The sequence below is a fragment of the Scomber scombrus genome, chromosome 24 (assembly GCF_963691925.1).
Source record: "Scomber scombrus chromosome 24, fScoSco1.1, whole genome shotgun sequence".
NCBI classification, from domain to species: Eukaryota; Metazoa; Chordata; class Actinopteri; order Scombriformes; family Scombridae; genus Scomber; species Scomber scombrus.
The window spans coordinates 12,197,516-12,225,495 of record NC_084993.1 but is presented as its reverse complement, the minus strand read 5'-3'; the positions used below and the strand labels follow the sequence as shown (position 1 = coordinate 12,225,495).

The 27,980-nt window shown below is 42.2% G+C and overlaps 1 protein-coding gene across 1 annotated transcript in view; it reads right to left on the bottom strand.

Moving 5' to 3' along the window:
* LOC133976267 (R3H domain-containing protein 1) overlaps positions 1-27,980 on the bottom strand; it is a 47,002-nt gene that overhangs the window by 12,042 nt on the left and 6,980 nt on the right. Inside the window, 18 exon segments of the mRNA XM_062414430.1 lie at positions 378-528; positions 708-1,064; positions 3,803-3,957; positions 4,583-4,852; positions 6,632-6,858; positions 7,622-7,675; positions 7,975-8,000; positions 8,367-8,390; positions 8,392-8,463; positions 8,656-8,682; positions 8,685-8,734; positions 8,737-8,762; positions 9,031-9,171; positions 9,705-9,764; positions 10,752-10,830; positions 12,271-12,394; positions 20,359-20,557; positions 26,244-26,403. Coding sequence (XP_062270414.1) covers positions 378-528; positions 708-1,064; positions 3,803-3,957; positions 4,583-4,852; positions 6,632-6,858; positions 7,622-7,675; positions 7,975-8,000; positions 8,367-8,390; positions 8,392-8,463; positions 8,656-8,682; positions 8,685-8,734; positions 8,737-8,762; positions 9,031-9,171; positions 9,705-9,764; positions 10,752-10,830; positions 12,271-12,394; positions 20,359-20,517 — 2,002 coding nt within the window. The 5' untranslated portion in view covers positions 20,518-20,557; positions 26,244-26,403.

Here is a 27,980-nt window from a genome sequence, read left to right as displayed (position 1 = left end):
CTTGGCCACATGGAGGCTGAAAATTCAAGGAAAAATCTGTTGCCTCACATCAGCCCTCATTCATTAAAAACAGCCTTTGATTTGTCTTTAGATCCACCACACCGCTGTTTCAAAGCCTTATTTGAACAAGTTGTACATCTTTACTTTATCACAGATGACTCGGGGGGGGGGGGGATTAAAGGGGTGAACCTGCTGGTTTTTGGCATGCAGGTGTGTTTTGTCATACAACTCAACTTTAATTGGATTTGATGAATAATGTAGAGAACAAAAAAGGGCAGCGGGATGCAAATGATCCATGAATGGAGAGTGAAATTAACCTGACAGATCGTCTTAAATGCTAAATTTACATGAATCTCTCTCTAAAAATGTGTGTGTACCTTGTTGGTGGGGCAGGTTTTGGCTCTGAGGGCAGTTATAGGGCAGCGTGTTGACTTGGGACCGATAGTGCTGTTGCTGCTGTTGCTGCTGCTGCTGCTGCTGGTTGGAGCAGTGGGGGTGGTGAACTGAAGAGCAGTAACACGTAGACATCTGGAAGGGACACATAAACACAAGTAGCCCTATTTGAATCCACTTCACAGCAGCGGCTCACAGGAGGAATGTGGAGGATTAGTCATAAAGCAGGTTTCCGCTGCAGGAGTGAGTCATAATCGAAGCCTACGGACAAATCACCACAGGTTCAGCACTGTTTTTTTAAATTTCCAACCTACCTGCTGGACAGGCTGTTGGATGTAGGTGTGCTGCTGGAGGAGCTGCTGGTTCAGTGTGGACCCGGGGAAAGCGGAGGGGCCTGGGGTGCTGCTGTGATACGCGTGGTTTGGGCCCTGGGTCTGGAGCGGGACGTGCTGACCTGGCAGCATCCCCGGGTGTCCTCCAGATGGCCCTGCCAACATGTAGCCAGCCAGCTGCTGCGGAGGCGCTCCCTGCAGTAGCATGGTGGAGGGGTGGTGGTGGTGGTGGTATATGTTAGGATAGTGGCGGGCGTCTTGGGCTGAAGCGCCGGTGTCGCTGTGCTGCTGCTGCGGCGCCAGAGTCATGTGACCGAACTGGGTGTTCAGGGCGTCAGGCTGGAGAAGAGACAGGCTCGTTAACACAATGCTGTTAGTGTTAAAGACACATTCCACTCAAAAATATGTTTTTATTCTTTTTCCTACAGTGTGAGCTTCAACACTCATCTGCTGGAAGTTTCTCTGAGCTCATTGAAAAGCCAAATTTAAGGGGCAGGCCTACAAGCATGATTTCTGACATCACAACTAGTTTGGAGCCAATCCTGGTCCAGTACTCAACTTGCACAAGTGTGATGTAGAAACTTGAAGCCTCCAGTGCACACACACTGAGAAATGACTTTTCAGTAAAGTAGGAGACATTTTGTGTCCCACTGATAAACCTCTGAGCTTAAATGTATTAGCATATTTATAGATTCTGGAAGTTTTAATGAGGGAGAAGAAGCAGATGTCATTTTAAAGATTTTAACAAGATAATTGAACTTTTTTTTCTCCTGTGGAACAAACCGATCAGACACAGCGTATTTTATATAGGTCTTAAAACGTGTCTGGAGGAGATCTTTAAATATTTAACAGGAACTAAATGCGGCAGCAGATATAAACAGACATAAACATGCAGCACAAGGGCACTCACAATCAGAACCTTGCTCACAAACACTTTAATCCTTCAGAATATGGATCCATATGGCCTGACCACAAGGGACAGTCAGCTGATTTCTAAGATAAGCGCTAAATCAAAAGCGCTTGTTAAATCGACTTCCACTTCAAGGCTTCGGAGTCTAAATCGGACCCAGGTCTGCGGAGACTAGCAGTCTAAAGTGAACTATTTATCCAGATCACCGCCAGCATGCCAGTCCGGGTCAATTCTGACATGTTGTTGGAAAAGTAGTGTTTTTAGTCATGGATTATTCAGTGCTAACATCTGGTGATGAATTAAATATTAATGGAACTTTCCACAGGCATAATTAGTCACAGAGGCATGTATTTCACTAAAACCAGGTCAGAAATGAGGTTAACTGAATGCCCACATGATCTATATATGTGGGTAATGGCCCCTGCTGGATTAAGATACACCAAAAAGTAAAAAAAGGCTAAATGAATACTTAATTGAGGGGATAATAAGACTGTTTTAAGTTTTCAAGGTGAAATAAATCATATTTTTCTATAAACCAAGACTACAGTGGATGAATCTAAAAACCTCATGTAGCAAACCCCACATTAATTAGAATGGCATTTGTGTAGCTAGATTTTAAAGACCATTAATTCAGGAGCTGAGTTAAAGGCACACAGATAGACAGTGATGAAGACCTGGGTCAAATTAGAACTCACAGTATTTTAGCCTCGACTCAAGCCAAGGACATTTTATTCTTTATTTTTTTTTACTTTCTGGACTTCTGTGTCGAGAGTTTCATTTATTAATTTAATGGCTGACAGAAAAGTCTGTACGTAAACTCTTAATGAGCCGGCTCTGACAGGAGATGGAGCGGAGGAAGGATAATAAAAAAAACATGGAAGAAAAGGAAGAAGTTCTGTACCACAGTGTACTGTTGGTTATGACAGACGGGCAGGAACTGAGAAGGAGGAAGAGGAGGAGGAGGAAGAGGATAAGAGACCGTTGGGTGGTGGACAGGCTCAGAGGACGGCTGGAGAGGAGGACAGATCGGCTGAGGAGGGGAAAGGAAGAGGGGATGGACAGAAGGACAAGAGATGAGACTGGGTGAAGGATAGTAAAACGGTGGGAGCTTCAAAAGTACTGTTCGCTAAGCCCCGTCTCCACTTTAGCTACTGTTGCTACCCTGGAAGATTAACCAATCAAAACTCTTGGTCATTTTTTAAATAATTAGTCCTTGATTTTAGCTAGAAGTTGACAAAAGCAGCTACTACTGATTTTGCTAACAGATTTTATTAGCTGTAGTGAGCTAGTTAATTAAGCTAACATTAACTTCATAAGTTGGTTGAACGCATTGACTCCGGCTAACTTTAATGTTTCCAGCTGACCCATAAAAGGCTCTTAAATATGCACGTAATGGCTACATACATTATATAAGGCTAAAGCTACATATCTCATGCAAAATTCAGCATCCCCACTAGCTAATAAATTAAATAGAGGACAGACAAAGAGGCAGCATTGTTCTTCTTTCTTGTGTCAAGTATAATGAAGAGAAATAAGATAATTATATTCCATTCTAATATAACTTGTTTGGCTGCTTAGATTACACAGCTGGATAAGCAACACTGAGGTTATATTTACCTTTAATGTTTGTATTCTGAAACAGTACGTTTCCTTTTTAATGTTAGATGAGAAAATGCTTTTAGAATGAAGACTAACTAGTGTGTTTGGTAAATGTGATGCTGTCTCAGGTAACACTGGCTGTGGCTGCTGAAGAAGGCAGTAGCCGGACATGCTAACCCTAACCCTAACATTAGAGCAGACAAACACACTATTTAATCCTATTATTCTCTACTGTTTTGCTTGTGTTTTGGGAGAACAGCACCCTTTAAGCTATTTAAATGCACATGATCTGTGTTACTGAAGCAACATTCACATCACTTCAAAATGTGGAGAAATACAAAAACCTAGATGATTGTTAAGCTATGATTGGTAACTGCTGTTTGGGGGAGGGGTTTAGCGAACGGTCAATGTGAATGTGTTAGTGAAGCTCCTGCCATCCTACTATGAGCTCCCATGTCAACACTACTAAGTTAGTAAGGTTTGAAAGAGTTAGCTTGTATATGAATTCAATCTGAATGAGGAAAAGAAAAATCATCCCCTGCAGAAAAATGTAGCCCCGTCTACTGACCTGGGAGTGGAGATGATTGGTTGGCTGTTGCTGGCCTGCGGCAGGGATTGGCTGCTGTGGGGTTTTCCCCTGATTTGGGCTCCTGCCAGCAGCGGGGGCAATGCCGGCCGGGTTATAAACTACAGCGCTGCCATCGGGATGGATGAAAGGCTTTCCTGTCAAATTAAATTCATATGAGAACCAACAAAAAAAACACCACAGTGATGCGAAACGTCCACACACACAAATCTATTCAGCGTCATACAAAAGGAAACGCACTTGAATTATGCGCCGTGGTGACAGTGAAGGACACGCCCAAACATGGAACATGAGAGGAGAGTCAACAGGAATTAACAACCTTGGCAGCGCTTGGAGTTCAGTTCGCGGCCCAAAAGTGCACAACTGTGTCTGTTAGGCCCCATGATGAATATTTACAGATTTCTCCCATCTGTTCAATGCATTTTGATCAGCGTGCTTTGTTAAGGACTACTAATTTGACAGACAAACCGAGTGAAGCTCATGCCAATCTGTAATTTCTGTCACCGACTCATGAATATTCATGAAGCGGTGCAGAAAATTACAAGTGAGGAACATTTATTTTGGGAAAAATTTACTTTGATTTAATGCCGCAGATTAAGATTGGATCAGCACCCTCGAGAAAGACATCTTTTTTTTTTTTTTAGTTGCTGATTTTTTTGATTTAGTGGAACATATATTCACGAGCCTATTAATAATTTAAACATCTTCCATGAGCTTCCATTAGTATCAGACTCTGGCCGTGAGGAAGAACTGGTCACCAACCTGTGTGTGGGTTGACCAGTACGCTGCCAGGCGGTATCCCTGAGGCTTCCAGCGACAGCACGTAATAGTTCGGTGTGTCTGTGGCTGGCGGCAGCTGCGAAGGGACGCTCTTGATCATCTCCGGGTGTCCCGAGCCTCTCGTGTCGGCAGCCGGGTGGATTAAGGGCGCGCCGGGCATGTTGGAGCGGGTAGAGTTGGAAACCGGGAGAGGCAGCTGGGGACGGGATAGCGAGCTGGACGAAGAGCCGACGCTACTGCACGATTCAGAACCTGAGGACGGGGAAAACGGAAAACCCCCCCCCGAAAGAGTCAGGAGTTAAACGTCTTCCTACATGTCCCAGAATGACTCTGACAGGAGCAGCATTAACTTGTTGCTCTGAGCTCGTTGCTTCTTCACGTGGGTGGAAGAGACGATGGTGATAATGAAGCAGGGGGAGAACATTTGCAGTCGTGCCTCTCGCAAATAATGCTGCGTCTCTCGAGGCTGCGCTGCATTCTGCTCTTTTGAGGAGAACTGTTGATGGAAAAATTGGTATCTGTGCGCCGTCTGTGATCGATTACTCCCCGTGTAATTACAGAATGTCGAGCAAAATAAGTCAAGAGGCTTCCTTAAAAAAAAACGAGCCTTTTGTTTTTGCGGAGGAGGGACTGGCATCATGATGTTGCGTTTAGGCACGAGAACAAAGATGTTTTTTCTTTTCTTCCTCTGAAGTATTCAGATAATTAAGTAAGAGCATTACAAGTTGAAATCTTACTTCAGTTAACATACAGCAAATTGTACTTAAAGTATCAAATATAATAGTACTCATTATGGAGCAGTGACCTCTCGGTTTTTAATTCATTATTAACAGCTGCTATTGGTATTTATAAAGTAAAGTATCTGGTTTAAAGCCACTTGAGTGAAAGGAAATTGAAATACTTTAACCAAAAACTGGATGATAATGTTGAAATTATTAAAGAAAAAAAAGAAGTCTAGAAATAATAGACTTCAATTTCAGATGATTGAGATGAATTCAGCCTCTATTATATATTAGCTGCTATTTTCCGGTGGAGGTGATGTGCAGCCTTGTTGGAATAGAAGGTTATTGAAGGGCTGAGGAGAGAGGGGTAAATGCACCTCCACTCATTCTCCGAAAATACCAAGCGAGGGCGGCGTGGCACCTCGTTAACAACTTTAAGAAATAAAATAAAATTGCTCAGGTTGCTACCTAGTAGAAAAACTTTTTAAAAAACTGCCAGATGGAAATGATGGCGGGGAACAAAAAAAAAAGAGAGCAAAAAGGGCCCAACTGAGGAGTTCTACACAGATAAAGACAAAAGCTCGCCGTGGAGAGAACACGTCTCATCTAATCTCAACCAATCAACTTACAAATGGATCTAATTGTGGAGTAAGCACCTGCAGTTTGGGAGCAGCACTGACTTCATCTCTGCACTTCCCGGCGCTTCCACTTATACATTATGCAGTAACTCCTCACTGCTAGGTTTTACACCACACTCTTTAAGAGCCTCCTCCATCGCTGTGTTGCTGTATGGTAATTAGTTTTGACAGCTGTCCGGCTGTAGGGTGGCACGCAGACTTTATTGACCGCGGCAGGATGACAAACACTTGTTTTGATAAGACCTCGGGTGCTCTGAACGCCGGAGGACTTTGCTTGAAGCTCGTCTATTTTTGTTCCCGTTCGCCCAGAGTAGCGTCTAATTAGTGAATGTTTCCTAGTCGCGCTGTGGCAGAGGGGTCTCCTCTGTTGTTTTGAGTGACTGAATTAATGAAGTTTACCTGTACATTAGGGACAATGTAATCTGCATCATTTCAAAGCCGTCAATACACTAGAATTTGATAATACATGATGATGATGGTTTCTCCACGGAAAAACAATTCATTAAAAGTTTGTAGATGGCAGATTATTGACTGCTACACCTCTAAAGTGCAAGTACATGCAGTTTTGTTTTGTATTTCACATTGCTCTAGTAAGGTACCATCTGAGCCAATTAGTGTCTACGTTTGCAGGAGGTGATACATTCAGTTGTCCCCTTGCGGGTCTTTCTTACCTGTTTTGGAAAGCCTCCCGGTGCTCTTGCTGCTGGCCGTGCTGTCCCCTCGGACCAGGCCGGGGGAGATGCCGCTGAAGCTGCTGGCCTTGGTGATGGGGGGCCGCGGGGCGAGCCGGTTGGAGCTGTCCGAGCTGTCGGTGCTGCTCCAGGGCCGGGGCTCGCCGTGCCGTGGCTCGGTCTCGGAGCTGCTCTGCCTGCTGGCGCCTGACCGGCTGGCCCGCAACCTGATCGGGAAGAGAGTCTCCTGTTAGACTTTTACTGTCAGTCCATGTCTCGAAGGATACTGTTTAAGCTTACGTAATCATTTTGAATGTATTTGTTTTTAAAATGCATAAAAAGTCTTGACTCGAGTTCTGCAAACATTAACAGTGTCTGCAGGTTACAAAGGTAATTCTTCACTAATTACAATTAATGATCCCACTCTTTTGCAGCACAAATACACATGAAAAAGTGTGTGTGGGATGAAACATGCATAAAACTGAACTTATATATACTGAATATTATAATAATGCCTATTAAAAATGACCTGTTCTCATCTCATAATGCCAAATTTGTCAAGTAAATGTTCATAAATTCTTAAAACTTGGTCAACGTAGAGTCTAAATTTCATTCAGCTGTTGTTGATTTATCCTCAGTGAGACTGCCTCTTTTCCCACAAAACATCACTGCCATGTACTCTTCTATGCTTGATCAAAAACAGATGACATTTAAAAAAAAAAAAAAAAAGGTTTCATGGTTTAACTGGCAAGCTTTGGTCCAAAAAAAGGCTGGTCTACATGAGGAAGCCTGTGCAGAAGATCCTATTTAATAGGAGCTTTCTCGAGCAGCAAAAACAAATCCTCAGATCAGCACTCCTGTTCCTGTGCGAGCAGATTAAGACAGACGGCGATTCAAAGGTTTTTTTTTCTTGCTTTTTTTTTTTTTTTGCAGGTTCAGCCTGACAAAAAAAAAAAGAAGCTGGATGATGTGTGACGGGGGTGGACCCACCTGAACATTTGCCGCCTCTGTTGGGTGCTCATGCATGCGTCTTCATCCTGAGCGCTGAAGGGAGGAGAGGAGAGGAGGTATTACAAAAGCGGCCGCTGACAAAATGAGATCTCCACCATTTTAAAAAACATGACAGAGCTGACTCTAATTGTTACTCTGACAGCCAAACTATAACAGTGACTGAACGTCATTGAAAGCAGCAGCTACCTGCAGTGCTTAAGTTACATTTTAAAAGGATGAATCGGCTGTACTTGGGCCAATTAAGTGACAATTTATCATTAACAATAGATATAGCTGTTTGGAACAAAATGATGACTCAATGAGAGGTGAAGCAAAGTCATTTTACTACTTACCTTCTATCTAGTATGAAGTGTTCTCCCTGTCAATGAAAATGAAACTTCCAGTCAATTTAAAGAACACACATCATATCTATGTTTATTTTTCTGTGATAAAAAACCCTCTTGTTCCCCTCATGAATTGACTGAATTATGAATCCATTTGTCATCTTAATCTATCTTAATAAATCTGACATGCAAGTCTAGTAATAAATCTGACATCTCCACAAAAGATCTTTACAGACCCCCCATCTATAAATTCATAAATCCAGCAGTGGTAATTGGTAGCAAAAAAAAAAACTACTGAATTTGCACATGAAAAGAAATAACACAAAGATTTGTGCAACATGCACCCCGCCCCCTCCCATTCCCTTCCTCCCCCACCCCCCGCCTACACAAACAGCTCTCACATCATGTGCATAAATCCTTTCTCTGGGCGCGCTGGTACTCCTCCTCCCTCTCCTCCATCGATTTGCTCCTCCTGTCAGCTTTCAAACGCATTCGAATCTGGCAAGGACGCATACACACAAACACATAAACACACACACACACACAGAAACACGCTTCTTTAGCAGCTATGTCAGGGACGCCAGATTGTCCCACTCTTACCAACATGTCAAAAATGAAAGTGACAGCATGGTTTGGGGGGAAAGGGAAAAAAAAGAAAGAACGAAAAAAAAAAAAAAAAAAAACACCTACCGTGCTGTCTTCACGATCAAAGCTGGAGTGTTGTCTCGTTTGAGATGTAGCGTTCTGAAATCGTCCGCCCTGTCATCCTGATGTGCTCTGAGAATTTCTGATCGGGTCTGTCGGTGGTGGGGGAATTTACAAGAGTTTTTTAGTGGCAGCTTAATTTCAGCCATATGCTGACTGCAACATATGCTAACCAACAACCAGAGCAGGAAACTGACTTATCTGTCCATTGATTGCAACGGCTTATGCTTGCAGAAAATTCACCTGCTACTGCCACCAATTAAATGGCAAAGTAATAGTATTGTATATCTGTCTAATAATAGTATCATTTTGTTCTAGATTTGAATTTAAAGGAGTAAAAGATCAGGAAGAGAAGCTCACATTCTAGTGTTGGTGGTTTTGTTGATCACCACTGACTTTCCACTGGGGTCCACATTGTGGTCCATGCCAAAATAGGCTGCCACTCGGTGTAACAGCATCCTGTGGTAGGATGTCATGGGTGGGAACTTTCTCTTTTGGCTTCTAGAGAGAGGAGCAAAAGAAATGCGTGTGTTAATGATTTGACAGCTCAATCTTTACCTTCTTTTATAAATAATATGGCAATAAACATGACGTGTGCTTTGAAATTGTTTCAAAGCACCTATGAGTTTACTGGAGTGGACTTTAAAGTAGGTCTTCTATAATTCTGGCTGAATATGACTGTGAATTTGAAGACCAAAGCCAATGGGAAGTTAAGAGACTCCCTTTTGAAAATGACGCAACACATCCCAACAGGGCTACAGACCCTAGAGAACAGAAGCAACTGGGACCATGAACAGCTGCTTGTCTTAATTGTCCGACATCAAGCACGGCCCATCTGAAAGTGTAAAGATCCTTCTGTGCTGGCGTTCTAGAGAGCTCCGTTATCTTCCAGACAACTTTAGTAGGAATCTTTTAATGGACAGGTTTGTAGGTTCTCTTTCACACTGTAGCAGCTGGGTTGACTAATTAATGTATCCTCCTCTGGTTTAATGTAGAGCAGGTGCTTAATAATATCTTGAATGAAAATATCTCACTCGTTATTGCTGATGAAGTCCAAGATGTCCTGTTCCAACTTCAGTAGCATGATTCGATCCCTAAAAACACGAAATAAAGATTGTTATTGAGACATGTCAAACACTTTGAAATTGGGTTCATTCAATAATATAAGAAAGATTGCCAATGTTCACATAGCAATTACAACAACCCTAGAAGGCCAGAAAGTATCACAGAGAAATTATTGGATCTCTGGTTCTATGAACTTGCCGATTTAGTGACTATTGGCAGCATAAGTTAGAAAAAATACTGTAGCTACAGTAGAGAGCTAATGCTAAAATGTTAGCATACAGGGAACTACTGTCTAAGGTGGAAATTATATTATCTCCTTTATTATGCCCTTGCCTGGCTTGTTTTGCATAATACAGCAATATAAAATATTGAAAAAGGTTTATTCACATTGTAAAAAGTGAGGAGAGATGTTTTTTTCCGTCTAATATAACAACTTAGGAAACTGGTTAAAAATGTTCTGTTGTGTAGTGGACCAAATATTTATAGGTTTATAGTTTAGAAAAGTTTTTTTTTTAAAGACCATGTGTGGTATTCATTTTTCAGAAAATACAAAACTGAAGAAATGGTAATGGGGCTAGCTTTGAACATGCTAACGCTAGTCAGTCACAATACCTCTCATTTTTGTTCTATGTTTTATATACCGTGCTTTTTACTCCACCCTGGCATTGTTCTCAAGGTTGTACATCATTCAATACAGAGTTACTGAAGAGGGGGGAGGGTGAGTGGAGACTTGAAGAGCTAGTGAGCTTGCTAACGAGCTAGCAATCACGTTAGCTTGTTGCTAACAAACAAGTTTATTCAGAAGACATTTGTATCATCAACTATTGGTTAAATAAAAGTTGATGGTGCAACTCAGCTTTTAAGGTATGGTATAAATTCACTAAAGTTATGATGAACATCCAGGGACATTTTTTCTTCAAGTGAATCCATTAGTTTTAATTTTGCCATTTTATATGCTGATGTGAGTTGGCCATTAAGTTCAATAGATGTCAAAAAGGTGTGTGAGATGAGTATACCTGGGGTTGCCCTTCAGTGTGTTGACCAGGAACTCATGGAGATCTATGCCAGTTGAGTCTGTGTAGTCTTGACTGGAATCTAACCGAGAGAGACATAAATCTTGTTTAAGAGGGGTAACCTTTGGAGTTAAGACATCACAAATTTTATTAAGAAAAACAGATGTGCAAAGATTCAAACCTAAATGTTACCTACGCATAAAGCTCAAAACGCTCATGAGCTCAAATATACCATGAGCCTCAATATAACTATCTTTGTATGGATGACAAGAAACTTGAAATGTTCCGCCTCGTTAACTCCCCAAATTAATGATAAACAGTTAATGAAACTCCTTTGTGAAAATTGATATGCAAATTCATCAGCTTGTCATTCAACCTGTCTGAAAGGAGAAAGACTGCATGTATGAAAAGAGAAACTTCACCGAGGGTCACATCGTATTTGGTTGTTATTGGTGGTGCGTGACGAATATGAAAGAAATCTGGCAGCTTGAGAGCGCAGCAGGAAAATGCTGCCAGCTGAACTGTTTAAAATATGAAAAAGTGGTTTTAAAATGAAGAATGAAGAAAAACCCACAAAAAGAAAATAAAAACCACATGTTCTTTAGCAATAAAAAAAAAAAAAAAAACAAGGATACGACCCATCAGTGGGAGTCTGGGGACGCCAGAGCTTGTTCCCCTCGGTGAGTGTCTGGTTTCTATAATTGGACCTTGCCTCATCAGTCGTGTTGCTCCACAGAGGGAACTAGACACCTTTATATGCCTGTGGGAATCTGTATAATTGCTTCACACCTTGAGCTTGTCGCAATTAACTGAATCACGCCAATTATCGGCCCATAATGAGATATCATTTAAAATTGAGAAGTGCTTTTGGACAAACTGGAGGGCACTGAGCCTGGAAAAAAAACTGAAAAAAAAAAAAAAATGTTTAGGATCGGATGTTCGTGTTCATGACATGGTAAAGGATATAATTATTAGAAGGCTGTAATTTGGCTGAGTGACATGAATTGTGTGATAAGTATCATTAAGGCATTTGGCTTCATTTCAATGACGCCTTCAGTGTCACCAATACTCACCAAAATGATATTAGAAGCAATCTATTTTCTACAGGTGCACACGTTCTCCTTTATATGGATTTCAATTTTCAGATTGGGGTGGGGGGTGGGGGCGCATGCATCTTTCAAGTCTTTTTTTTTTTTTTTGGGGGGGGGGGGGGGGGGGGTTAAGCTATGTTTATAAATGAGGCCTCAGGTGTTTATGATGTAAAGAAAGCTGAGGTGTTAATGGAAATATTTCAGCTCCTGTGACTGCGATGGCAAATCTGTTTGATGTTCATGAAGGTTTCTACCTTTAAATCTAACCAAACTGTACTATAAATACTTAAAGATATATTTAACAGAGCTCTCACTGTCCCACATAAGGATGCAAATGTGTTAAAATACCTAAATATAATAAAAAGAGACGCCTAACAAACAAAAAAATCTATATTGAGCCCTTCGCCGCGGGTTTAATTGCTTTTTCTCACCTCTGGAAAGCATTTTCCTCTGTGTTTTCTCGGGTTTGTCCACCTTGTCGGAGCTGTCCTCTTTCTCAGCCTGGTCCTGCGCCGCTCGTTCTTCCTTTTCGAAGGGCTGCAGAAGGAATCCATCCTGTTCACGGAGCAAAAAAAAAAAAAAGTATAAAAAGGGCTGATGGATAGAAGAGGTATGCATTTGAAATCCTTCTGGCTGACGTCACTAAAAAATAGAGGTGTGTGTGTGTGTGTTTGCCATTTTGGAGACTAAGTTGCCACACACACAAGTCAAGTGCAATCGGGCTTAATGTCAGCATTTTACAGAAGCGTCAAATTCTAAATGTGACCCGGGTCTGCTCTGACTGATGAGCAGACACGAGGCATTAATTTAGATAGGAGGCATTAAATATGAGGCTTTTAATTCTCTGTGATCTTGCCTGAGGTTCTAGGTTAATTAGAGAATAGTGCGGGCAAATAGGCCACCGTAAGACACTTAATAAACTCTCCTGGTTTATCATCCAAACCTGTTTCCTTGCCAGTAATAATGCGCCTGCGTCCATGAATTCCAAAAGCACTGTGGCAATTAATCTGCTTGATTAGCTTGTTTTTTTATTAAAACCACCTGAATAAAACATGAATCCCCCCCCCCCTTCCCCAAAAAAATGAAACAACACAGCATATTTTCATTCTTTAAAATTCAACAGAATGGAGGAGTTGAGTGGTAATCCTTCTCCAACTGTAAAAAAATAATTTTTGAAATTGACAGTGCTGCAGTCTGGTGTGGATGTTTTGTGAGATGTATTAAAAATGGCCTTGGTTTACCCCAGTTGTGCTCTTCCTCACCACACACAGACACACACAAATACACACACACACAGAGACTCACACACTCGGAGCAATATCTGATTTGCTTTTCAGGCAATTCTACAAAGGCTGAAAAGGAAAGGCTGAATAGAGGAGAGGGGTTGCCAGTGCACCATAAGTGGATTAAACACAACTCTGGAAAGCTAACATCAGAGAGTCTGTGAGTGTGAGTGTGTGTATGTGTGTGTGAGAGAGAGAAATGAATGAATGAACTGAGCGAGAGAAGGCTGACCGAGTGGTGGGAGAGCAGCTCATAACCACACAAAAAGGTCACCGGTTTGATCCCTTCTAACAGCTGCGGAGCAAGATAATGAGACGCTACGTTCTCCTTCGTTCTTCTTTTTTTTTAAAGACGCGCGGAATATATGTGAAAATGTAATATGCTAATGAGAGCCGCCACTGACTAATTGCCTGAGCCAGAGCCGAGAAACAGAGAAAGAGAGAGAGAGGGCGAGAAAGTGAAAACGATTTCGAGTGACAGCGCGCGTTTGTGTGTGTGCGTGCGTGTCAAAGCAAAAGGATTTTTTTTTTCCCTTTTCTTTTTCTTCTTTCCTGGCAATAAGCGGCGATGTTTGCTGCTTTAAAGCCACCCTGGGCAATCGTCGCGTGGAAGCCGCCCCGGTTGATGTGCAGCTGTTGCAGAGCTGCCTCATTTGTTTCCTGACATCCATTTACCTCGAGATAAAGGAAAAACAGCGGGAAAATGATGGTCTTCTGAATATGTAATGAACGTGCTGTCAGTCTAAAAACAAAAAAACAAGTACAGTGTGCATTCAGAGGCCTCCTGACTATCGACCATTGATTGGAATTGACAGCCGGGATGTGTATTTTTTTTGTTTTGTCTCCAAGATGCGGAGACAGTTTGGACGCAGCCTATAGATCCATATGGCCTTGTTCTATCTCACAAACTGACAGTGGAGACAATGATGTCACACGGTGATTTACGGTGAATTTCATAATCGGGAAGTTTGAATGGGAATCTGTGATCTTACAGCTGAATGTGAAATCCACTAATGTGTTTTTCCCCCCTCCTCCTCCTCCTCTTCCTTTATTGCTTTACCTCGCCCCTCTAGGTTAGTTTGCCGCAGAGCTCTGTTGAGAGGAGCCTTGACTCCGGGCCCCAATAACAGTAGCAGAGGGGGGTAGAAGGGGGTTGGGGGGGGGTATCAGGAGTATTCAATTAGAGCGCTCGGCAGCTCTCTGTAGCTGACGTGTGGAAATTGTAATTTCCTCGACATGATTGATGGCGGTAATACACGACGTTGTGTGAGTGCAGACGATGCGAGACTGTTGTGGGAATAATACCGCCCTCTGGTTATGAGGCTCGGTGCTGACTGGCTGAAATGCCCTGAACAGACACACCTGTGTGGATATATATATGTGCGTGTGTGTGTGTGTGTGTGTGTGTGTGGAAACATGCCAGCAGCTGTGCAGAGTGGCATGTAATGGAGAAAGTTTGATTGGAGTGGGGGTTTGCTTTGAGATACAGCGTAAAAAAAAAAAAAAAAAGTTGATTTAAAGAAGTAAACGCACTTTTCTGTTTTTGATGATGGTGTGATGTTTTCATTGGGTGTGATTAATCACGGCTGTCAGATGAAGGCTGCTAATCAAGCATCAAGAGGTCTAACTGGCTCGACTGTGATGAGCTGACATGAGAAGTCGATCCTGGGTCAGTTGGTGCTTTAACGCTGCACATGTGGGCTTGTAAAGTCAAAAAAACTGGGCTACGTCAAGACTGATGAGATGACTGAGATGAATTCTGCATGTGATAAAATACTCAGTTTTTTTTTTTTGTTGGTTTTTTTGTTTTTTTACCTGAGGTGCTGCTGAAGGCTCAGGAATGGGGCAAGGAAAGGACTCTTCACACACCGCCAGGCTCCGCACGAGCTTTAGCTTGGTGTTGGACTAGGAGGAGGTGGAAGGGGTGGGGGGTGGGGGAGGAGTGCAGGTAGGGTGGGCACAGTTAAAAACCATGCACACACATACACTCACAACTGCATCAATAATGATCACGCCACGGTGACAAGCCAAAGGAAAAACAAACAAATTTTTAAAAAAACATAAGCCAGCGAGCACAATCAATACTTCACAATTCAGCTGACAAATCTTTACCCGAGTGACTGAGCGTGATTGTTTCTCACATAACTTGATCAGAACAGTCTTCAGTAAAAAAAAATGAGTTAGTATCATGACACACACCCGAGCCTTTTCGTGTTTAAAAAAACGTTTCTTTCCACATCGACAGCAATGCAACAAGCACAAAGAAAATATCCGTTTCAAACTTCAAGCGCACTTTTCACACCGTAACCTCCATTATCATTCAATTAACGGCATCTCAGTTATTTTAAAACATCTGCTGCCGTTAAGACTGTGTGGAATATGTAAGGATGACAAACACAAAGTGCATCGTCCGAGTCAATCCAAGCAAAACAATCCGTGTGCACATGTGAGACAGGTTGGAGCATCCTTGCTTGCAAAACATGCGAGTCGAGCATACCGTACCTTAGAGTGCTTCACAGGCTGTCCATTTGTAGGTAGGTAGAGGAGTGAGAGGGGGAAGGGGAGGGGAAAATAAATCAAATAAAACCACAGAATTTTGGGGTGGAAAAGAGGACTGTTACTTCTTTTTTTTTTTTTGAGACGTTTGAATTAAATATGACTGGCCTACATTTTCTGCATGCGTGTGCTAGCTCTGCAAAAGAGCTCGGGCAACACACGAAACATTTTCATACAAAAGACACACAAACTCCCATAATGCTCTTTTTTTCTCTCTCAATGATAGACAAAATGTAGCGTCACTGAAGTGCGAGAAATGAAAATAAAAATTCCCTTTGCGGCGTGAAACCTCAAGTTGAACATTCACGGTTTCCTGGGTGCGTGAATTAATTTTTTTCTTTTTTTTGGGAGAGCATATGTTACCAAAGCATTCGCACTGTAGGGCACCACATACACACGCACACGCACACAAACACATTGGAGGAAAACAAAAGCCAGACATTTGGCTGCGAGGGGATTCGGGTCAGTTTTTATGTGTTGCTCCCAGCTCCATTTAGCTGTCATGTGAATCAGACCCAGGCGCTGGAGGTGAGATGCAGAGAGAGACCAGCCGCCCGACAGTGTGTGAGACAGCTCGGTGCCACTGCGCTTCACGCACTGGTGGCTGTATGCGCGTGTGTGTATATGTGTGTGTGTGTACATATAAACAGAAGGTCTCTCAGTAGCGCACAGAGAGGAGCGGAGGATGGGGGGGGGGGACCTGGCAGGAGCCATTTCAGTCTAAATTGTAACAGAGCCCAGTCCTCTGCTTCCTAATCCCAACATGCATCCACACACACACAGCTCTGTCCTTCCCACCTGTCCTCTAAAAATCAAAAGGACAACCCCTCCCCTCTCTCATTGAGCTCGAGGGCCAAATAACATCTATAAAAAAAAATTGAAATGGGAACGCACGACCATCTCCGATGCCTGTGACCTGCCGCGCCCCCCCCCTTTTCTATATCAGGTAATATGGATGTGAAGGAGAGGGTAGGTAGGTGAAGGTGGAGGGGGGGGGTGGTGGTGGTAAGAGGGCTGGGACTGTGAGCGCACCGCTACACCGGCTAATTGAGCGGCAAGGGGGCCGGTGGGGACCGAACAATGCCGGCAGGAGATAAAGGAATGGGAAAAAAGAGGAGAGGAGGATGGAGGGGGGGGGGAGAGGGACAGAGAGCGAAAGGGCTGAAGTCAGCAGAAGTAGGGCGGCCACCAGCCACCTGTCCTGCCGCAGCAGAGGACGGAGCTGGAGAGAGCTGGAGGCAGATGGCGGCAAAGTCACCCAGTCTTCCTCCCCTCCCTCCTTTCCTCCTTTCTGTCGGAATGCTTTTCAGCCACCCCTCTCCTCCTCACTCCCACGTTTCAGCTACCCCCCATCCCCCTCCTCATTTCTCATCCACCCCGTCTCCTACCTGCTCTATTTCTCCCACAATGAACTTTTCAGGCGTTTAACCGATGCCCTTACACGGAGCGACGGAATGAGCTTCGCCTCGTCTGCTGCTGAAAATTACGAGCGGAAAGGTCAGGGGCTTCAGTGCCGTCAGCATATCTTGACATGTCCTGTGACCACAGAGTAATTATGCCACAGTAGAGGCTGCTCGATTGTGGCAAAAATCATAGTAACGATTATGTCGGTCGATACTGAAATCACGATTATTTTGCATTTATTCAACTTTTAAAAATGAGATAAATAGATAAATACAAAACTAAATTAGATCAAGATAATTGAGATCGTATTACTGTAGTAGTTGTTAAGCTGCATGTTGTGTGGAGAGTGATCAATACTAAAATGATCATTCATCATTGTACTATGACAAGCGAGAGGTTTGATATGATCCTGCAGTGTTTACATGCACTTGACTAACCAGGTTACAGTCGATATTCTCCAGAAAGCTGATTTCTTAACTGTCATGTGAAGAAAGAAACCTGTTTACTGTCTGGAGAACACCAATTTCTCTGCCGTGTATACGTGTAACCAGCTTACTAAATCAGCTTTTTACAGATGAGTATGTTCACGACAACTGACTGCAGATAGAGAAACTGAGGCGCCAAGCAGCCTAATGAAAGGAGAGATTATTACATGGAAATAAGTGTACTCGTACCTAAAATAATAGCATCCAGTGTCTGACTGAAACTAAATGAAAGCAGCCCAGATAATTCTAAATAAGTCAGTTTCCGCTGCTGATTATTTTACTGTTTTTTTAAAAAGGCATTTGAAAAAGGATGCGGCACAATAATCGTTTTATCTTGATGATCTTGTTTTCATAAACCAATGGGAGGCATAATCTTAATTGAAAATAAAATTGGATTAATCGGCCAATCCTGTGCCAGGATGAGTTTTAGGAGAAGGAACAGAATGAGAGGTAAGAGCTAGATACTTCCTATACTTAAAGAGGTCAGGAAAAACTTCAGAGGAGGTAGTGATACATGCAAAGTCAATTTAAGGTGAGAGATGGAGGGAAACGGACACTATTCTGCTTTAGCTGGTAAAAACTGAGGCTAAGAGCAGTTTGCTTCTGTTGAATAAGAGAAGTCAGGGATGCTCATCAAATCTTTAAATCTTTTCTATCTAAATATTATTAAAAGCTTGATTGGTTAAATGTTCTATTGTAGTGTAGGTGTGTCCATAGGAGGCAATTTACAGGTTCATGACACATTGAATTAAACTAAATTCCCCCCTAAAAAATCTTGAATCACTTGCTTGAAAAAAATAGTTCTACATTTTGGGAGACACACTGTCTGCTGTCATGTAGAGTGTTAATGCCACTTACTTGTTTGCTGTGTGTGCTAAATAGTAAGCAACAGCCAAAACCTGATTAGCTTAGCTTAGCATAAAGACCGGAGGCAGCGAGAAAAGGATATAGCTCCAGGGGGTCTTGTGCTCATCATGTGGTTGCTAGGGAACCTGCACAAACTGTATAACATTACTGAGTCCAGTACATGACCCTCTGTAAAACCATAACTTAATGTTTTAACACTTTGGCTGACTATAGCTTCACATGTGTATTAGTGGTGTCAATCGTATCATCTAACTAATGTTTAAGTGTGTTTCCCAAAATGTCTAAATATACCTTTAAAAGACAGAAATCTCAGCTGAGATAAAAAATCAGCAAACTGACTCAATAATGTCAGCAACACAATATGTAAATACATTCTTCCAACATTAGTAACCATTAGCTACTAGTCATACCAGACCAAGTAAGGCTGCAGCAGAAAAACCCCTGAGTGTACAGACTAAAGAAAGGATGTGTTTCACAGCTTATGATTTCAGCTTTTCACTTGGAAGAAGATGATGTATTTCTGCTTTCAAAAAATGTGATAGTGTAGCTTTAAATTCCTATATTCTGTACACATGCAGTTTTAAGTATTTACCTGCATCATTTCAGATGACTGATGACAAATGTAGTCAACAGCTACTTATTTCGACCATGTGTACTCAATTTTAGCGCCTGAGCTCAGAGTTTTTTTTAATTGAATACAATTATTTAAGTTACAGATCAGAACAGATGCTCATTGTTCAGATGCCTGTTTTCTCCCCTCATCCTTCAATACCGTATCTCTCATGTTCTTTTACATTCCTCCTCCCCTTGATCCCTCCCTTCTTACAACCACTCAACCCATCTCTCCCTTCCTCCTCCTTTCCCTGCAGCTCCCCCATGCTGGTGTCATTCTGTTCCTCAGGGTAACATAGACACAGGAAGTTGGTAGATAAGCCAGGATTTGAGCTCCAGATTATCTGCCTGCCTGACTGCCTCGCTCTCCCTGCCTGCTACCACAAGGCCAGATTGGCCTGAATCCTATTTTTAGGCTGCAGCCAAAGAGACAATCCTGTTCCTTTCCTGGATTTTGTTTCCTTGACCGCGCTTGTAGAGAGATTTTAAAATCCTTTCGCCGTTTTCACTTTTTTTTTTCTTTGGAGTGTCTGTTTCCTTTGAGTGTGAACCAGTTGGCGCCGGTTTTACTTTAAAAGACAAATTAACAAGTGCAAATTTTTTACACGGTCCCAAAGCACATTTGTTGCAATGACACGGAGACCTAATTAATTAGCGGTTTATTTGAAAGTGATCTCAGTTGCCCTGAATCCCCAGTAGATCCACTGCTTTAAACTCCCCCATGGAGGATACATGAGATTTACTAGTTTGCACAACCAAATTATCTTTACCACGCTCTCGGGTTTCTCAGCTGTCGGGTAGACGTTCACTCTGACCGATCTGGGTGCCGTGGCAAGGTAGACTCGAGCCTCGCATTATTATTTCAGTCTGGGCGGATTATACTTTTCAGGAATAATTTAGCTTGCTGAAGCAGTGGGGAGGAGATCATCTTGAATGCCGCAGGTGACAGCAGATCCCCTCAGGGCAGTTTGGTGTTTGACGTTGACTCTTGCTGAATTTTCATGGAGAGCTGAAAATATTTGGTGAGGTGTCAAGTGTCCTCGGCTCGCTCCGGTCAGGCTGCTGACAACCCCGGCCTCCCCTGATTAGAGGTTTCGGAGTAGTGGGGTTGAGGAAACTGACACTTCCTTTCACAAAAGTGCTCAATCATTCAATCAGGGGTGTATGTGAAAAGAGGGGGGCCTGAGCATAACCAAAATGCTGAATTATTCTTCGTGTACATTTGTCTTGTCTCCTAAGTTAAACTCCAACCTTGGAAAACATGTTTAACCGTAAATCTCTTTTGGTAGAGGGAGATGTCTCAGTTCTTTACCTGTACGTCCCTCTTATTGTTGCTGCCGTGTTCGTCCCTGCTGCTCTGGCTCTGGTCGGAAACCTCAGACTTGGTGGCATTGTCTTTCGGAGACGGTACCGTGTCGGCGGCCTCGGGAACCTTCATCGTTTCAGTGTCGACGGAATCGGACATTCTCATTGCAAAGTCTTACTGGGAGATGCTGGCAAATACAGAGAACCTGAAAGACAGATGTACATCCGTAAGGGACATTTTCTATGAATTAAACAGTAAAGATTGTGGTGGGTCACAGAAAAAGGTTTAAACAATGATATTCTTTGTTAGGACAAAAGTCTGTGCTGCGTTGGTTGAATTTTGGGACGAGATGGTACACAGGTAGTAGTTCTGCATCATCATAAAGTACTTTCAGTTTCAAAGCATACAAGAGCAAGAACACACCAAAATGCAACTGTGAAATGATCAAGGAAGTTTTGATTGGCAACAATTATCTTCTCATAGATATACTGGTGACTATGTCCGACAGAAAGCAATCAATATTGTTGAGGTAACCAATTATCTTATCAAAAAGAGTCAAATGTTAAAAATACTATCATCAATATATTATGATTATTAGATTCTTTTAATTGGCCTAAAAAATACTGACATAATTGTAGTTTCTTCCTCTCCTTCTTTTTTCTAAACAGCATATGCCAATGTGTGTGAATGCATTAATACCAACACAATGATACACACTCTAATTGGAGCAGATTTATTATTTCAGAAATAACATTCACAAGCAATTCACTTTGTAAATCTACATTCAATTATCTACATTATAGAACGATAAAGGATCAATGAAAAAGTAGTTTCTGTTAGTATAGTGTAAAATAAAACATTAATAATGATAAGAATCTCGGGTTTGTCCAGTGGTTGCCCAGGCCAGTCATCATCTTCATTCGTCTCTTCCTCTAGACTGTGAGAATAATGACAAAGTTTAGATTGATTGTCTTGGTCTTATCTAATCACAACAACTATGCATTTATTTGGAAAATGCAAACAGCAGGGGTACAATAATGCAATAATCAATAAATGTAATAATACTGGCCTAACATTATTTGGAAAATACAAGCATAATCAGGGGCGGCAGTGGCTCAGGAGGTAGAGCGGGTCTTCCACTAATTGGAAGATCAGCAGTTTGATTCCTGGCTTCTCCAGTCTGCATGTGGAAGTGTCCTTGGGCAAGATACTGAACCTCAAATTGCATGGCAGCTTCTGTCTTCAGTCTATGAACATGTGTGTGAACATGTTAATGTTGGCATGTAGCGTAAAGTGCTTTCAGTGGCCGAAAGACTAGAAAGGCTATATATAAATCCATAAGTAAAACAAAAGAATAGTAAATAAATAAGATATACCAGCTATGTGTCTATAAAGTAATAAATAAAACTTACTTGTTCACTGGATCATTAGATCAGGTCCCCAGCAAAACACCTGCTCCTCATATGTGGTGGAGTCCACAGCTTTGTTTGAGGAATGCTTAGCGAGGACTGTTCATTTTGTTCCAGTTTTTCTTGAAGGCATTGTTTTGAAAGAGAAAGCTACCATACTGCAGAAGTAACATGTAGAGTGGAAATCTCTGCCAGGTCTGAGTTAAAATGGTGGTGATAACAGAAAGAAATCTTGTATTGTGCCCGACTTCAGTAGATCGTAACATCTTGGGTGTGGAATTAATCTGCAAATGTTCCGGTTCAAGATGAGACCACACTTTTCTATGGATGTCAGTTTTTGAGCTACGACAAATCCAAAATGTGCCGATTAAGTATTTTGCCTTGTGCTGTGTTGTAACGCATATCGTAAAATGGTGAAGACTACTGAAAACATGAAATAGTTTTTTATGAAAGGTTCACACGGAATTGCATTTTTCTTATACATTTTTCAAAAATTGTGAATCACCACAATGAGAGGCTGTTGAACAAACATTCATACATGTGCACAAGAAGGCTGATGGGTCCAGTAATATGTGAGATTAACTGAGGACAGACACACAGAGTAACACACACACATACACACGAGCAAAGCATGATCCGGTCCAGCTTTATTCCTGGCGGAGATAATAACCGATTCGCCCCATATGTAGAGCACAATACACAAAGACTTATGTTGACAGTAAGGGTGGTTACATTGGTAAAACACAGGTCTAAGTAATAACATTAGCCACAGTGCCACGTGGAATAAAGCTATTGTTAATGTTATTAGTTACACCTGTGTTTGACCGCTCAAAATGTCGGACGTGAGAGAGGTCTTTGAAGCAGCGAACAGAGGAACAGAGGAGAGCGGGCCAGCCTGCGGTCATCAGTCACTACTGTCTGTCTGTGCCGTCTCACAGCTCTGCAGCTGCTCTGCGAGAGAGACAAAGGACGTGATTGGACAAGACACAGCAGGACACTTTGGTCCTGTGAGCGGCTTTAGATTACATTGTCTTGTCAGTCTTCACTTGAGTCCGCCATAATAAAAGTTTGACATTGATGTTTCGGGCTGCAACTCGTTAAAGGATATGTTAATTTTTTTGTTAATGCTTTTGTCCTATTTTTTACAGTGTAAATGCTTTGAGACCTGTAATGTGCCTATAAGAAGTGAATATAGAGCTTCATTAAAATTCTGATGGTCACTACAGAGATTAAGCAATGCAACAACTCTACATTCTCTACTCTACAACATTTTTAGGTTACCTAGTACAAAAACTTATGACATCAGAAAAAAGTGTTTTTTAGCAGCAAAATGTTGAAATCTTAAACTTCTACAAAAGATATATTATGATGTTGTGTATTATTTGATTAATGTCCTTTTAATGAGTTTTTCTTATTTAATTTCTGTGTGCAGTCATCTAAAAACATGAATAACCATTCCACAGTGTATAAAAAGGCAGTATATCATCTTGATTTTACCACCAAAATCCCTTGTGCATCCCAGAGAAGACCGGGTTCTGGTTCAAGCATTGTGCCTAAAAGATGGGGTCATTTTGTGATGATGTCAGCTTTACTTAAAAACTACAAAAGAACTTCAAACTGCTGATAATCTTAGAACATTATATGCTTTGCACCTCAGGTGCATCACAGGAAATATCTGTGTAATGCCATGACCTCCGTGTGTTGAAGTCACGGTGCGAGTTCATCCTGCTGATATGCCCTAATTATGCAGCCGGGCCCCATGCAGCGAAACACACACAGACGCGCACATGCGTCCGCAAAGAAAGGGAGGGCAGACATCTGGTACATGAGAGCTATGATTAATAGGTTAATTAGAAATGGGCTCATCAAATTCACTTTGCACATCAAAAACTGGATCCACACATGACAGCACTTACGGTGCCCTGCGCCTGAGCGTGTACGTGACTGGCTGCATGTGTGTTCCAGCCTTTCAGCGGAGGGCCCTCAACCTATTTGGCTGGGCTGTGATGAGAGCTATTTTCCTATCTGATCGCAGAGCGGCAAAGTGGCCGGCTGAAACTTGATTGTTTATCTCCCGTCCCTAAAGAGCTGAGGCAGCAAGCGAGCGAGAGCCGCTCCTCTTTAAAAAAAAAAAAAGAAAAAAAAAAAGGTGGCATCCAATTCCTCTATGTCAGAGTAATTGACTTCTAGTGAAGTCCGCTCGCTCTCCTGAGCTCCTCTGCCTGGCAAATGTGCTGCTAACCCGATGCTGCACGGGCCGGCTAAGAGGTTAGCTAAGATTTCTGCTGGGCGCCGGAGAGTCAAATGTTGAATTTCAATGACCTGTCAGAGGTTTGACAAAAGCAACCGCCGGCTGCTGCTTTACATTATTTTTACATTCTGAAGGAAAACAGCTTAATACTCCAGAGTGCCGTGCACGCCTTTGAATATTTAGTCTGTTGCTGACATTTTGATGAGTGAAGTCTCTCGAGTCCCCCCTGTTGAAGATTTGCAATATTGGACAGATACTTTCAAGAGCTGGAGCTTGTGACGGATAGCTATTTTGTCCCTCATCGTATCATTCATTCTTCCAAACACATTTCATCATGGAGTACGGGAGTGTGTTGGGCTAAATTTGATTTTCAGACTTTGATGCATTTGAATCGCGCCGTCTCGTCTCTAGCGGCTGAGGTAATTGCGCTCTGTGCCTGTTTAGACTCCCTGATGTTTCCCCTGCACAACTTATATGGATCATCATTTGATTCTTAGTGTTGCATTAAGGGAGCGTCTGGGAATTTAAGGAGCGGCAAATTGGTCTCTTCTGAGCGAGCCTGAAAACGGACATCACCATATTTTTTCATAGACGCAATTATAGCCTCCCTAATATTGCAGTGTCATATTATGGATAATCCACTCAATGTAATGACAGCTATTTGCCATCGTCAGTAGGTGCTGCTGTGCTGTAGCAGTGGGGAAAACTTCTGACTCAATGCACAATCAATCATACACGCTGCAGAGAAATGTGCTTTTAGGTGGATGAACTTCTGCTTTTTTAGCTGCACCGCAGGTTAACTTCACTTGATTTCATGTTAACATTCATCATTCAGTTTGAGAGCGATGTTAAGACTTTATTGAGGTTAACATTTAAAGTTTTGCTTCTTGAGATTCAATTAACATGAGTAAAAGTGAGAAAAAAAAGAGATTTTATTTGCTTTACTGTAAAGTATCTATTTAAGAAAACACCAGTTTGCACTTAATGTTTCAACACTAGTCCCGTGACAGTCTTCCTGTTGTGGTTCGTGTGTTAATGTAAGTGTGAAAGTTACTCAGAGAAAGGAGATAAAACACTCTTTTCTTCAGGTATACAATATTTTGACTTGACTGGGTTAGTATTTTACAGATAACATTTTATAATTAGTGAGGTTTAAAGGTTCTTTCAAAGAATAAAGGTCCAAATGCAGTGAATGCATCTGATGCGCATGTTTTAAAGTACCTTTTAAAGTATCTATTGTTTTATATGGTTACATGGAGCATCAATCTGCCTTTACGTCTTGTTTTATATTTTGGAGCGTCAAATTAGGACGCAGAGACCAAAGCTGTTTTTTCTACAGCCGAAAAAGAGAAATAAGAAAGAGAGAGAGAGCGGCAGTCGAATGAGGAAAGAGAGAAATAAAATGTTCTATTTCTGATTGATTCATGACATTTATGGTCCAAAGTGACAATAAACCACCCAATACTCAACACATGATTTTTAAGGTGGAAACACACATTTCTCCTTACATCCATTTGATGCAGCTGGAACATTAAACACAGAAAACAACAAAAGGACTCCTCTGTGTTGGTTCTGTGCTGTTGACATTTTAAATCTGATGCCTGCAGTGCACCATGGGTGTCATTTATCCCTTTGAGTGCATTTGAGCCTTAAGGTGAAGGTATATTCTTTAGTGTTGTACTATAGGTAACTGTGTGTGTGTGTGTGTGTGTGTGTGAGTGTAGTATTATCTGAACTGCTGTATGTTTCTGACATTGAAATGCACATTTTAATCATATTGGATATTTGGATACAAGAGAGAATCAAACACTATTGACTTTAATTGTCATAGTAGTGCACAATGTCTACTAAATACATGACTTCCATATCTATATTCTTCATATCTTTCTACTTTGTTAATAGTTTAAAAAGAAGGTAAACAGTCTCAGAGTTGGACTACACAACACCATGTAACACAATGACTGACTGTCTGAGGTATATTTTTGTTGGGTTGACCAATATTTCACCATCATCATCTTCATCTCATGACCAAATTCTCATACTGACATCATGATTCCCAGCTTCCACTACTAAATGTGACCAAAATCCATCACACTTACCTTTTTAATCATATGATTTTTAATATTTTATAGTAACAAATCAACAGAGATATTAACACATTCCCTGACTGACTGTTCTTGTTGACTACTACTACTACTACTACTAATAATAATAATAAACAGGACACGTACTTGTTGCGTAGCCAGTGGTGGTTGTGGCGAAGGAGGATGCTGCCGGTGAAGTCGATGAGGCCGAGCCTACGGATGCCATCTGAGACTTCTTTGCCCATGTCTGCTTCAGCTGCTCTGAACAGCGACCGGGGTCTCCGACACCCTCATGACCCCTGCTGACCTGCCGTCGAGAGAGGCACAGGGGTTAGCACCGTGGTGTTAGGGTTGAGGGTGAGGATGGAAATAAGCGCCTTTTGCCACCTCTAGTGTACCGGAGAGCACTTCTAGCTTAACCTGACAGACTATTTTAACGACAATGTGGAGTTACGTTGCGACTTTTTGACTGAAATTGCAATTGCGATATGGTCTCTCTTATTTAAAATGACACAAATTTCACCTTGAACAAATATTACGCCTCCTGAAATATGAAAATTGCTCAAATAAATTCCTATAAAATTTCAATTAAGTGTTCAGCCCTACTTAAAGAGGATCTACAGTACCTCGCTGTTTGGGTGTCTGCTTCAGTGCATTTGAGTGTGTGTGTATGTGTGTGTGGGAAGGAGGATTAAAAATGGATAATGGTGAGTGAATAAATATTAAATGAATACTTTTTATTAATCCCTTTTAATGGGAAAAATGTGTATAAGTAGTGTGCATTTTTCAAGGAACGACAAACGTCACAAAAAATGTTACACACAAAATGGTGTCTGGTTAATAAAATCTAAAAAAAATGTCTGGTAGAAGTTTAGAATCCAGCAGCCCAAAAGTTAATTTCCAACACTGGCCGAGAGAGGTCAGAGGTTAGAGCAGGGCAGTGGACAGGCAGGGTGCGCTGACACCGGGGGTCACGCTGACTGACAGCACTCGGGATGTCAGCAACTCTGGAATATGTTGTGTGGTAAAAAAGTGTGTATTTCCGGGGGCCTGTGCGTGCCTGCGCATCATAAATAATAGATGAGCGCAGAGATGGGAGAGTGCGGCGGTAGGCAACGGGAGAAGGTACCCCTGCCAACCTCGTAAAAACCAGGCATTAGGAATTCAGAGAGCGGCGGGGGTGCCGGGGTGGTGGAAGGGAGAGGGGGGGGGGGGGGGGTGTGAGGAGATAGCGTTTCTCAGCTGAAAATCCTCTGCACATTTGGTCACACATTTCATATGGTATAGTGTAGAAATTCAAACTATGGGGTGATGCTGGTCGGCCTGGGCAGACATCTGAAGACGCAGAGAACAACAGAGCTGAAAAATATTGACACAATGTAAGAAAAAACGGGAAATGTGATACAGTGAATCTAAATTCTCTACTCTACACGTCTGTTATAATGCTGCATCATCAGCCTCCATCCTCCTCTATATTATGAAAATGTGTCATTAGACTTCCACTTCATTTGGCTCTAAATGCTCACAGCTTCCAAATGAGGCAGATAAATGTCACATGACTTCATTTTCTCTCACAGCGATGTATATAAACGACCCCTGGCCATCGTCTCCCAGCATCTCTCTCAGTCTCAGCACCCCCCCTCCTCCAATCTCTGTGTCAGTGAGCGGGCAGAGCGCCACGCTGACTCTGGCGCCCAACGGTGCCAAGGCTTGTGCTGCTGCTCCCAACATGGTCCTGGTGCGACCCCCTCCTCCTCCCCACCTCCTTCTCCGTGCCAGCCCCAAAAAAGGTCAAGTGGAATCCCTGCTCTCGCTCTATAATCTCTCTTCTCCCGACACCTCAGGGTGCAGACAGATGATGATGATGATGATGATGATGGGCGG